The 14053-nt window shown below is 38.4% G+C and overlaps 1 protein-coding gene across 1 annotated transcript in view; it reads right to left on the reverse strand.

Moving 5' to 3' along the window:
- Nucleotides 1-628: 628 nt before the first annotated feature.
- Nucleotides 629-14053, reverse strand: part of dhrs11a (dehydrogenase/reductase 11a) — a 36511-nt gene continuing 23086 nt past the window's right edge. The window contains exons 2-7 of the mRNA XM_084730426.1: nucleotides 9515-9724; nucleotides 8539-8633; nucleotides 4338-4467; nucleotides 2071-2163; nucleotides 1919-1984; nucleotides 629-1826 (exon numbers count right to left, since the gene is read on the reverse strand). Coding sequence (XP_084586552.1) covers nucleotides 1785-1826; nucleotides 1919-1984; nucleotides 2071-2163; nucleotides 4338-4467; nucleotides 8539-8633; nucleotides 9515-9724 — 636 coding nt within the window. The 3' untranslated portion in view covers nucleotides 629-1784. The remainder of the gene's footprint in view (nucleotides 1827-1918; nucleotides 1985-2070; nucleotides 2164-4337; nucleotides 4468-8538; nucleotides 8634-9514; nucleotides 9725-14053) is intronic.

Raw genomic sequence — 14053 nt, forward strand, 5'->3', positions numbered from 1 at the left:
ATAGATTTTTGAGTTTTGAGCCCAACTCAAATTCTTAAGTTTTATCTAACTACAAATCTTTTGTTTGAGATAATTAACTTTTCTTCTTTGGATAAACTTACATTTTTGAATTTTATAAACTTGTATTTAAAAAAAAATCTTTGTGTAAAGTGATTGAGGTGAAAGTGAAATTGTAATATTTTCACTTAAAACCATTTCATTTCAGGCACCAAAATAAATCAGGTTCACAGCTCAATGTGACCAATTTTTTTAATACATATTTTTGAGTTTCTAAAACTCAAAGACTCAAGTTTATCTAAAAAAGAAAAGTAAATAATCTCAACTAAAGACTATAGGTTATCAAAACTTTTAAAGGTTTGTTTCCTAACTTTTGGGCTCAAATCTCAAAAATCTATTGCAGTACCTCGCCTGGAAATGTCTCAACTACTTTTTACAGTGTGAACTGATTCTTGATTCACCACCAAAAATGATTTTGTCAACTAAATTTTGCTGATTTTTCAGGGAAAATTAAAGTTGAGATAATCGTTGTGGCTCCAGACATTTTTTTTCTTTGTCTGACCATAAATGGCTCTTCTGATCATAAAGGTTGCAGACCCCTGCACTAAAAACATAAACCACTGTGGACCAATTCATTGTGACTGGCTTATTTATTAGGTCAAATGCAACATTGCACTGCTGATAAAAATGAGATGGTTGTTAACAGAGGAGTACACAGGTCATGCAACTCTATATAAGGTGTAATAAAAATCTGTCACAAAGTCCATAGCTTGTATTGTGTCTTACCTCTGCAATAACAGTCTGTGGTCAACATAAAACAAACCATAACTTCCTTCTGGGCAATCAGTTTTATTTATTTATTGAAGGAGAAATTTCCACTGAAAGGTACACATTTCTAGGGTATACATGTGCACAGAGTTTTTCCCCCAACAGAAGTTGCCAGTGTTTCCTTCTCATAACTCCTCATAAATGAATCCAAAGTGCAGAACAACTGAAATTACACAGGCAAAAAGGTGGGTTGTAGAAACTTGTGTGCTTTAACAGAGAAGGCTTTGTCTCTTTTATGTTTCCTGATTCCTTATATGAGTTTGAAAACTGAGTATATCCAAACTTGGGTGACTGAATGTGTTTGTGAAAATATGGTGTGTAAAGGTGGCTGGATGGAGAGAGTGTTGATGGTTAGTTACAGTGAGTACAACATATTGTTGTCTATGGTTAGTGAGTTTGAGACCACACTATGATCAAAAGTTAAAATATTTATATAAAAAAAAAAAAAAAATCAAAAAAATCAAAACAAAAAAACAAAAACAAAAAGCCATTCTTAAAAACAGTAATTACTCTTTCCATTTAATTTCAAAAAGATATGTCATATGACCTACAAAAACAAAACAAAAACACATGTGCAATCAATGGCATACTCTTCCCTCTGAAGTGATGGTCGTGCAGATGACCACATAGCACAGCAGCAGCAACTCCCTCCTTTCTCATTTGTTTCTACTGTAGTTTGGAGTCGGCTCAGTTGGGGACTGGGCTCAACGATTCACAAATACCAGGTTGCTGCGTTCAGTAGTATTTTCGTAGTGGTTTACAAAGTCCACACCCTTCATTTCCTCGCACAGCCTCCTCAAGGCTCCAAGCCCTCTCTGACTGTGGTCCCTGCAGATCTGACACAGCTGTAGTTGATTTGTTTTAAGCCCCCACCCTCCCACCCTTTGCCCAGCAGAGGTCGCTAAGGAGTCACCATGGCTGCCATCTGTCTGCTCCTCCTGCAGCTTCCTGTTTCACTGCTATGACACCTGCTCCACTGGCCTCATCTGCACATCTCCGATCTGAGGACACAAATAAGGGAGATCAATACAGAAACCATCCAGTATTCAATATGGATGCACTTTACAGTAGAACGAGAGACAGAGAGATATACCTGGACATGAGGAGGGGCACTCAGGACAAATGTGACTGCACTGGCTATGTCTTCTGCTTTCAAACACTGGAAAGAGGAGAAAAGAGGTGTTACTGATGCAGCCACACAAGCATACTTTGACTTTTATGTGAAATACATCTGCTGACTCTTACTTTCATACTCTCATACACTGCAGCGGCTTTCTCTGGATCACTGTTGTGGTGCCTGAAGGCAAACTCAGTCTCCACGATTCCAGGAGATATACACTGCAGGGAAGACAACTTTATTAGAAATGCACTGCTTCATGTTTACACACTGATACATACACAGACATCACAGTTGTCCTGTACTGATCGCCCCTCTTGGTTGAGCATGCATGTGATCCGTGTACTACATGTAACCATCATGGTGTGAAATAGTTTTACTGTTGCTGTTACTTTTATATAAGTAATAATACTTGAAATCTGAATGCAGAGTTGCAGTGAACAGACAGGACAGATGCTGCTGTGTTTTACTCTGCAGCTAATCTCTGTGAAGAGCCACTGAAGTCACCACATCACCTCGAGTGAAATCCTGACCATGACTTTGGGTATTTTCACTGGTGTAACTATGCTGTCGTCATAGAAACACATCATAGCGTGGTGATATTTATTGAAACTTTGGTGATATCTGCTGTCTGAACTTCTGCACACACAGAGCTCCTCCCAGCTCACCAGAGCAGCTCTGCGTCTACCTGTCTGTGACAAAGTGCGTCTGTGTTTATTGGCTGTTGCTTGTGACTTCAAACCAATCAGATGGTGCTGTGGGTGGGATACTGAGCCGAGTATGAGTGATTTAGGGGAACTTGACACGTTCACCAATTTTCTTGTATATATTTTCTTTCAGATATGAATGCAGTTTACAAGGTCCAGACCTGTTGTAGAGTCAGTCAGTCTGCTGGTATCCAACTGAAATGTTTTACTAATTACTGTATATTTCATTAAACTACAGACATTTGAGTTTGACAAAAAAAATACACTTCATAATTATCTTCATATTATCCTGTGACTACAACTGAAATGATAATAGAATTGTAAATTTACATATGAAGCCTCTCATCATTCATTCAATGACCTATTATTACCTTCTGCCAGGTGTATTAGCTGTATATTTGCACATGTAGGTTTATGAAGTCTGTCCAGGTCAACATCTTCACTTATTCTGTCCCTGTTCTCTGTGATGAAAACTTCCCTTGAGCCCCTCCTCCTGCTGCAGTTACTTCAGTTACTGCAGTTACTTCCCTTACTTTTCCTTACTTATTGCGAGTGTTTTTTTTTTCCTCTGAGGTCATTTTCATATGACAGTCCAACCCTCCAGTAACACTGCATTAACAGCATTCACTTTTTTCGTTTCTTTGCTTTAGCAAGTCTTTAAATTCCACTGCTGACACTGTTAAAATGACAGATCTTCCTTCATGATCTCTGAAAGCAGAACATCAAACTCCAATCTTGTAAAGTTCTTCTTTTTTGTCTCTGATGTCATTTTCATGAATGAGCACTTCCTGACATCATTAATTGTGCTAATTTACAAGTCTCATGGACGTGCACTCAAATACACACAGGTGGATAAGGTATACAGTTACCTGCGTTGAGAGCGTTGATTCTGATGTGGCATGTTTGCATGAGCCATTCATATGAAAAAATGTAAGAAATTTAAGATATGAAAATGTTCTTGCATGAAGTCCCCTTGTTTTGCACGCACTAAAGGCGTCTGACGCTCCGTTTTGAAGTGCACCCATTGTTCTAAATGGCAGAACACACACTGAAAGCATCTTGACGTGCATCAAACTGACTTGACGCTCACACTCCGAACTTGTTTCGATTTTGGAGCGTCAAATGAGGACCAGGGCTTTTTTTTAGCTGCAGCTGCAGTTGGTGTTTGGGGAGTTAAATGGAATAAATAAGGCAGGGACGTGAGGAGCGAGTGCTGATTGAGCTTTAGCTCCACCTGAAAGCAGATAAAAAAAATCTACCCGCCGCAGAGAGCAAGGGAGGGAGAGAGTGTGTGAATATGGACAGATGCACCGACTTGATATAAAAACTTTTTATGATCATGAAACATAATATTACTGTTTCATGATTTTAATTACTCCCTGTCGATTAATCATAACTACGAAGATCTAGAGACAGCAGAGAGGAGGGAGGGGGATCGTGTGTGAAGTGCAGACTGATAGAAAACTTTTTTTGGTGATAAATCCTGATGGTACTGAACAGTGCCCTGACTAAAATATCAGTAACAAACAGACAGATGCTCGTCTCCTCCTTGAAACGTTTGTTACTTCACTGGATTATTCTGCAGTGTGTTTTGGCTTTTTTGAAAAAAAAGAAAAAAAAAAAAAAGAAAAAAACCTGAATATTTGTATGCATGTAAACGCAGTCGCTGATGTTGACAACTAACTTACCGTGGCTCTGATGTGGGTGTTTGCTTCTCGAAGCTCTTGCCGTAGTCCCTCAGTCAAAGCAGTCACAGCGTATTTGGTGGCACAGTAGAAATGCTCATCAGCACTCGGTACCACTCGGTGCCCGCCCATACTGTAACAGGTAGTAGGGGAGATAGAGAAACATGAGATGATGAACATAATGTAATAAATTCTCTCTGAATGACTTGCCATGCTGTAAATCTTGCACAATAAGACTTCTCACAAGTCAGGTTTATTCATATGGTCTAATGTTGCATTTGCAGAGGTCATTTTTTGGACTGCAAAGTGTTCACGAGCTTTTAAGTCACAATGCAGAAACAATGTGGATGCAACAAAGTGTAGGGTAGGGTGGTTGTATGTGTCATCTGGGTGATGGATTGGCTGATACTTGCTTCTCAGTGAAGATTTCATGTTGCTATTCAAGTATGCAGAAATGAAAAGTTTGAAGCTTTACTTACCATCTCAGAATTGTTGCTGCACCTTGAAATGCCCTAAAACCCCTAAAATGTTGCTCTACCTGACTTGTTATCAGGATTAATACTAAAAAAATAACTTGTGTAACTAATCTAGGTCACTCTGCGTCAGTCATTCCCATTCTTGGACTCTGATCAGCATTTTTCACCATTTTCTGACATGTTATGGACTAAACAACAAATGGACTAGTGGAAAAAGTATTGCCTGATTGATCACTAGTTGAAAAATAGGTCCAAACATGCGTACTTCCATGTGCTCCATCTGTTTTCACATGTTTGGACTTATTTTTCAATTGACAAAATTGTAACAGGATATAAACCAAGCAACTAATAATCAATTAATTGAGAAAATAATCAACAGATTGATCGACTATCTAAAAAGTATTTTGATTTGAATCACAATGGTTTGTCATTTTTAAAAAGTGAGTCCCCAGAAAAATGGTTTGGGAAACACTGCTCTACATGATATGCAATATATTATTATTATTATTATTATTATTATTATTATTATTATTATTATTATTATTATTATTAATAATAATAATAATAACAACAATAATAATAAAAACTTATCAACATTTACTTTTGCATGCCATGTTTCTGCATATATGATGTCAACAGACAACAATTTGTATACCAACATTTTTGCTGACTTTTTGTTTTGTTCAGACTCAAAGGGGCGTTCATTTTAATTTACCCAGTCAGGAACTCATTTTTCTGATTATATTGATACCACATGAATGCAGGATAATATCACAGACAGTGTCTTGTAGGGCTTTACATGCCCAGAACAGTTAAAAAAAAATGCAAAACTGACATTTGAATCAATTAATATTTATACAATTTTCAACAAAAATATTATTTTATCAACAGAGTGCTGCAGTGTGTGTCTAAAACATGAAACAAGTTAGCATTTTTGCACATTGGTTCCCTTGTCTGAAAATCAATGGGTTTTTGATGATTTGTCTGAAATAAGATATTTTCATGTTTTGTTCTATGACATAAAATATGTCACTAAATACCCGACTCATGATTTTTAAGCTTTAATTTGTCTTTAAAAAAGTGCCTGCTAACAAGTGGCTAAACAAGACAACAGTGATTATCATGGACATTAAACTTCATCATACTGTAACCTTGCTGACAAGATGATTGATATTGTTTAGCTGTAAAGCCAAAAATCCTCCCTCTCATTTTCATCAGATTGCAGATATTCTTTACTACCTTAAATTGTATAAAAACAAACAAAAAAAAACATCTTTGAAGGCTCTTCCAGTAAGTTCCTGAAACTGTGGCTCCCTTTTTTTGATTTTGTGAAGAGTCAACTTGTCACCTGACAAACATTAGAGGATACAGCCCACCGGCTGCTCCTTCCCCTCCTGTGCCTAATGTGAGATGTGACCTCTGGATATTCTTGCACGTACTTTGTGCTCCTCACTGACTCCAACGACTGTTCTTTTCTTCTTCTCTTTCCTCTCTCTCTCTCTCTCTCTCTCTCTCTCTCTCCCCTCTCCCTCTCTCCCTCTTTCTCTCTCTCTCTCATCTAATTTATCTCTTTATTGTTATTTTTGTTTACTTACTCATTTCCTTATTTTCCCTTATGTTCCCCCTTGTTTGTCTTTTGTTTTTGCCCTTTATCATATTGTATACAATCAATATTATCAATTTGTTACTGCCAGTATTTTTAATGTTCATTCTTTTTTTCTTTATTCTTTTCACTTGCTTATGATAGTACACTGATTGTTACAATCATCTTGTTGGTGTAAATATTCTATGTAAAACCATAGAAATTAAAAGTGGGGGGAAAACAAACAAAACAAAACAAAACTTCATCATGCTGAACACTAGACAACTACGGACAACGAATGAAAACAAAATGTTTGTTCACCAGTTTATTTTCTGCACTGATCTGAAATCCAAATAAAAACTCTTATTAGGTTTTTTCTTGAGGGAACTAGTGTGATACTGAGAGTGCATTCATGTGGTGTTGGAAATACGGGAAAAATTATTTCCTGACTGGAAATTCACATGAACGCCCCTTCAACTCAGACAGTCGGAGTAAATTTTGTTATACGAGTTGCCAAGTTATTTGTCTGCATCATATATACAGACATATGGTAAACGAAAATAAATGTTTGGTTGATAAGTTTTCATTAATTCACATATGGCATAACATTTTTGGTCTCTGTAATTTGTAATATAGTATTAAGTCATGACCTTAGTTGCATAAAGTGACCTGATTAATTAGAAATGTTTTTTATTAGCATTAACACTGATAACAAGTCCTGTACCACTAGCATCCCATACTATTAGTGGCATCCATGTTGTTTCCACTTTACGACTGAACAGCACATGAACACACCGAAGTCAGAAAAATGACCCATTAATATCTCGGAAACTGGGACCAACTTAGGAGCACATGAATGCATAAAAACTTTGGGGTTGGCCTACAAAAATGCAACCCACCAATCTTGAGGCAAAGCAGGAAAAATTAAGTTTTAAAAATGCCATAGACTAATAAATTTAATTGGCATTTGACAGGAAAGGAAAATAAAGTCATAGCATGTTGACACATTATTCTTAAGATTTAATTTTCATGCAGAGTAGCGTGTGTTTTGTTGCTCTTATGTGTTACCGCACGAGGACACCAAGCACTCTAATTAATTAGTTGACAATCATAAAAAGCCATGAATTCAAATGCCTCTGATCATTAATAAACTTCACACAGGAACTTGTGGCTCTACCATCTGAATTAGACACAACCTGATGTGTGCCACCAGCTTTGAGCAGAAATATTAGACAATGGAGATGTAAATTGTGCGCATTCCAGGTGAAGCCAAAAGCTTCAGGAACACTGGAATTATAGTTTTTCCAAAATACATCTGAGTGAAATACTGGCAGAGATAGCAGCATATGATGGCTTTACCTTCAGCAGTTGGCTGTGGCAAAAAACGCCCCTCCCTGAAGAAAGATGCCAAAATCTGTTGAAGAATTCATCTGCACACCCAGTGAGTGAGAGCTTTTTTAAAGTTTTGTTTTTTAACTTTAAATGATCATTACATTAATTAAGTTGACTATGTTGAAAAGTTAAGTGCGCATGGTGACAGCTGTCTGCTGCGCTCAGCAGCAGCCTCTGAATGCCAACAGAATGTGGAATCTGTTTCAGCTCAATATCAAGACTCTGGAAACACCAAATGACTTGATTTAACAAATTTCATTAGTTTAAAATATGAAGAATTGTAAAATCTCACTTCCATGAGGCTGTTCAGTCAGACAGTGACAGATCACAGGCTGAACTTGCATTTCATCCTTGCATGCAGCCACAGTGAAGGTCAGATGTCACGCAGCATGTTTATATCATGTTCATTATAATGCTGAAATAATGTTTTTCCTGCCTCAATAATAATTCTTAATACCACCAGATTAAACACTAAAGTGATCTGGTTTGGAACCCACATATATTGGGATAGTGAGTTTCTGTTCCCAGGGTAGAAAATGTGTCATTTTTGCTAAAATATTAATCCCTACCCCACCACATCACACCCTAACATTACACAGGCTGACATTTTTTCCCCCCAGTGTTCAACTCACGTCAGCTCCCATGGTCAAATTTAGATAGAAATTCAATATCAATTCTTGTTCACCTTGTATTGGTATTGGTACTGGTATTTTCAGATGAACTGATACATTTGTTCTTAAATCTAATAGCTTACCTGTTAATATTGATGATGTGGCCGTCGTCCACATTCCTCTCCTTCATCGATTTGTATGCCTCGCGGGTGCAGATAGACAAGGCTAAGACGTTCACCTGCAGGAGAGGTGAAAAGGGCAACTTAAACCATGTATCAGTCAGTGGATGTTTCTATTAACCTATATTATACTTAAGTAAGACAAGGAGTTGAAGTCACACTGTGTGAACAAACATGAGAAAGTTGACATCATTTGCAGAACCTAACTGTGGCCTATTGCTTAATCACTTATAAGAATGCCACATGATGAGTCTAACTGACTGATGTTCACTGGGTCGCTGTGTTGGACCATCTGAACCTGCTGTTCCTGTTCAGCTTGAGGCCTCTAAGCTGCTCCCGTACTGACATTGATAGACGGCAGGTTAAAGCCAACGTGGTGGCAAGATAGAGGGGAAGTGACCAAACAAGGTCAGCATACAGATTAAACACAGGCTAAAAATACACCGCTGTACACATTCACGTGGGCTGCCATGACAACAGATGGACGAACGTTATGAATGCGGGGAGTCTGGGGACAGAGACTTTAGAGCGGGGGGGTTTCGGTGGTCAAGAGCTCAATGAATCAGAATGTCCCAGCGAGAAATAGTGCTGGCTTTCATTAGTGGGCCTCTGCCGTGCCAAGGCTTCTCCTCTGAGCCAATCAAGGGGAGGTGAAGGGAGGGGATCAGTGTGCGTGTGTGTGCACAAATCCACACATTTCTGCTTTAACTCTTTATCTTTGAACAACACAAGCTCTACAAACACAAGACTTCCACTCACACTCGGCAACGGTTATAGCTCCTCCCTCTGCTTTTCTGTTTGAGCAGAGCAACCATAAAATCAATACAGCATAAACCTAAGACGGATCATTCTAACAATCTCTGTTATAAATAAATACTAAGATTCTCTCCAGCTTGTTTCAGCCCAGGCATTTGTATTTGTGTGTTTGCGATCCACCCACATCGATCATGTTCCTCCAGCCCTCTGTCTTCCCACTGAGCAAGGGCTCATTGTGGGCCAGCCCAGCATTGTTGATGCACACATCCACACCCTTGTGCAGCGTCTTGATCGCTGAGAACATGGACAGGATCTCCTCCTCATTGGACAGGTCGCACTTGTAGGGGATCAGTGTGCCGCTGTAGCCTGCACTTTGACATTCTGCTGCCAGCTTCTGAAAAACACAAATCAGACCCAGTTTGACAATGTGCATATTTGTTGTAATGATAATAAATATGACATTTTAAATATAAGTTGCGATTTAAGCGGCCATAAATTGATTATCAGGACTGAGACACTGTTAGATAAGAGCAAGAACTAGAAATGATTAACCTGCGGCAGCGCCATAATTAAGATCGATCATGATAAACACCCTACCCACTCAGACACTGAGAAAGCAGTGAGAGCGTGCATCCATAAAATCAACAGCACATCAGTTAAGGGCCAGAGGTAACCTGACAGCATCAGTTTAGCTAAAACCACTTCAGTCTGTTTGTTTCCTGATAATAAAAAGCATATTCAGTGAAATTCCACTTTCTACCAAAATCCAAATCATGACCCTGGATGAGGAAGAGTGAGCTCTGCACTGATGGGATGCCACTTCCTTGGGGATACAGCTGGGCTGAGCCTGCTGCAGGCTGAGCGGGCTACACTCCAACCAGGTCAGCGAGCCGTCCACCGCTGTGGGGTTTGATACAAACTGACACAGATCCTCCTGCCAGGCACAGCTGCACCAGTCACCTGACGTTGTGTGCTCTGGGTGCCAGTCAGACTGGAGGGGGCGTGGGTGATCAGGGCGGGGCTGGTGGTAGACAGAGATGATATCCGCACTGTGGAACGCTCTGCCTGTGTGAGCATCTGTGCAGCCCAAAGGTTTAAATGTTTACAAAGTCGACCATGCTGACATACTAAAAGAAGCTGAACTTTTAGCACCTTACAAAATCTGCAGCACCCAGCAATAATACAGTCCATCATAGAGTACATTCTATGTTAACATATTAGGTGTGTTGGTCTTATTCTGTACATGAATATGAAGTTGCATTCAGATATTTCCAGCCCAGCCACAAAGAATCCTATGCCTATGTTTTTTTTCTGTGATCTACAGCAGTAGCTTCCAACTGTTTTCATTACTTTAAGCCTAGTATTTCAACTGTTAACAAAATACTTTTAGTTAACCATTTCTACAGTTTATTCATTACTTTTAGTTAACCATTTCTACAGTTTATTCATTACTTTTAGTTACTCATTTCTACAGTTTATTCATTGCTTTTAGTTAACCATTTCTACAGTTTATTCATTACTTTTAGTTACTTATTTCTACAGTTTACTCATTACTTTTAGTTAACCATTTCTACAGTTTATTCATTACTTTTAGTTAACTATTTCTACAGTTCATTCATTACTTTTAGTTAACTATTTCTACAGTTCATTCATTACTTTTAGTTAACTATTTCTACAGTTTATTCATTACTTTTAGTTACTAATTTCTACAGTTTATTCATTACTTTTAGTTAACCATTTCTACAGTTTATTCATTACTTTTAGTTAACTATTTCTACAGTTCATTCATTACTTTTAGTTAACTATTTCTACAGATTATTCATTACTTTTAGTTACTCATTTCTACAGTTTATTCATTACTTTTAGTTAACTATTTCTACAGTTTACTCATTACTTCTTAGCTAACTATTTAAACTGCTAACAAATTACTTTTAGCTAACTATTTAGACTGTTTACCTTTAGCTAGTTAGTTAACTATTTCTACAGTTTATTCATTACTTTTAGTTAACAATTTCTACAGTTTATTCATTACTTTTAGTTACTTATTTCTACAGTTTATTCATTACTTTTAGTTACTCATTTCTACAGTTTATTCATTACTTTTAGTTAACTATTTCTACAGTTTACTCATTACTTCTTAGTTAACTATTTAAACTGCTAACAAATTACTTTTAGCTAACTAGTTATCCTGTTTATTCATTACTTAAACTATTTTAATCATTCATCCACATTGTCTTTAAGACTAGCAAATTACTTCAACTTCTCAGAACGCTTGCCAACTAGTTTTCACACACTTTCATTTACAAAACGTGGCATTGTGTTTCACTTGACACAGGCTGATGGGCAGCTTAATAGTTATTGTAAAATTAATCAAGATCACCATCACTCCATTGCTTGGTAATCCTATGGTGTTCAGCTGAGTTAATGGGTTAAGCTTTCCACAAACCCCCTGGAAAATGCAGAGGTACCCTTTAAGGCCTAGATTCTCAAACTGTGGCACATGTACCACTAGTGGTACACAAGCTACTTCTAGTGGTATGCGGAGGAATATCATTTAAAAAATGTATACTATTAAAATGCTGCAAAATTTCAAGGGAAAATAGACAAAGTTCAAAGAAGTTTTGACACTCCTGTGTTGTTTCGATATAAACCTGCTACGTAGTCTCAGTCACACATATAGCATGCATCATATGTCATCCATGATTACCAGCAGCTACGAGCTCAACTGTGATGGCAAGATAGCAAGTGGAGGTAAAATGAAGAGACTGAAAATGTTTCAAGAACAACAAGATTCAGATCAGGAGGAGAAAATTTCAAGCTGCTGCGTTGAAAATTATGTGGATGACAGTCAACCTGTGCTTGTAAAGCCCCAGTGAAGACTTCACAGCATCTTCTACCACCAAATGGCACAAAATAGTTAGGTGGTACAGCTCAGTATTTTCTGATGTGGTAAACAGCAAAAACATTTGAGAAACACTGCTTTAGGGTACAAGCATTTCTGGTTGGGAGTCACTGATCTAAACAAATAAACTAAACAATAAATGTTGGTTTTGGCCTCAGTCCCACATAAAGAAACAGCAAGGACTCATCTCCAGATGTATCACTTGTTTAATGTTGTTGTTGTCCACCAAACAAGAAGAAATCCATTAAAGCCCTGGCAAAGATACCAACTTACGCAAAATGTGTAATGATAACAGATCAGAATTCAGATCCGCCATGTGACCATAAGTACGTAACACACTATTATTAGTGAACTCATATCGAAATTGGTGATATCTACCTGGGCCTGCATTTGATGTTAAATGTCAATCACCTGGACAGAAGTAGTATATCTGCTGATCCCATCTCCTTAAGAGAAAAAGAAACACTAAGTATACTTGTGTTATTATCAGGATGAAATTGGATTGAGAGATCATTCTGGCTTTTTCTAATAAAACCTGTAATAGAGTGAATGCACCCTATCTCACACTTGGAGTGTGCAGATTTCCCTGCCCTTCCTCTAAGCTGTTTAACGCGGATTATCCAGAGAGAAGGCATTACCCGCATAAAGCTGTCAAAATGCTAAAACACCGAAAACATGTCTACAACTTCAACTGCAGCTGTGTGGTACTGTAGACAGGTGAACCACAAGCTTTAATGTGAAGCTAGACTGAAGATCTTTAAATCACACTGGCCTGAATCCCTGGAGATACAGGCTGTGGTGCAGGAAGGAGCCGGCAGACACACTGATGGAGAGGCTCTTTCATTTACTCAGAAAGGAGGTTAACGTAAAGGGGAGACCAGGGCAGGCTTTTGTTCAAGGGGGAGAATTAGCTGAGTTACTGAGGTTTAAGTGGGAGCAGCAGAGCAAACAGGCTGTGTGATCATGGTCCAACAACAGGAAGTCTCTGGCTGTGAATCTCTACGTGTGTGTGTGTTTGTGTGGGTGAGTGCTGGCACCAGCTGTACTGCCATGGCCGGTACTAGCCCTCACACTGGCCACACCTACAGCAATAGCACTACAGCATGCTGTGCCACAGATAAGAAACCAGGCCGGAAAATGTAGCTGCAGCATAGTTGGCAAATGCACAACACACATCATTCATTTATCACAATCCAATCCAGATTATTGGAAAAAGGATATCTGCAGGTTAAAGAGATAGTTAGAGGATTATTTAAGGTGGGGTTGTGTTATCGATAGTCAGCGCATTACTTACAATAGATGGTACCCCCAGTTTGCAGAGGCAGAGAGGAATAGCAGCCTGGAAGCTAAGTAATGAACTGTTGTGGACAGGGTCAACAACTAAAATAATTTAAGGCACAGTTCACCCATAAATGAAAATTCAGTCAGTATCTACTCACCCTCATGCCGACTGAAGGTCAGGTTTAGTTTTTTAGTTCACAAAACACTGCTAGAGTTTCACTGGAAAACAGTGTTGCAGAATCTCTCTAACAGTGGAAGTGAATGGTGACCAGTTTTCAAACAACAGAATAAAAACATAAAATCCCCCCATACTGTTTGGTGTTATCCATGTCTCCTAAAGTCCCAACATGACTAAAAAGGCATTATTTACACCGTTTTTAGCCTGTAGATCTTTAGCTTGGAGCCACGTTCATGTGCACATGCACACTGTTGGAACTGGGTATGTGTGGTGTGACGGTGTGCAAATGGCATGTCAGGACTTCAAGAGACTTGGATTATGCCAGTCCAGCAGTATGGAGGCATTCTATGTTTTTTATCCAA

The sequence above is a fragment of the Lutjanus erythropterus genome, chromosome 11 (assembly GCF_056507025.1).
Source record: "Lutjanus erythropterus isolate fLutEry1 chromosome 11, fLutEry1.hap2, whole genome shotgun sequence".
Classification (NCBI taxonomy): domain Eukaryota; kingdom Metazoa; phylum Chordata; class Actinopteri; order Lutjaniformes; family Lutjanidae; genus Lutjanus; species Lutjanus erythropterus.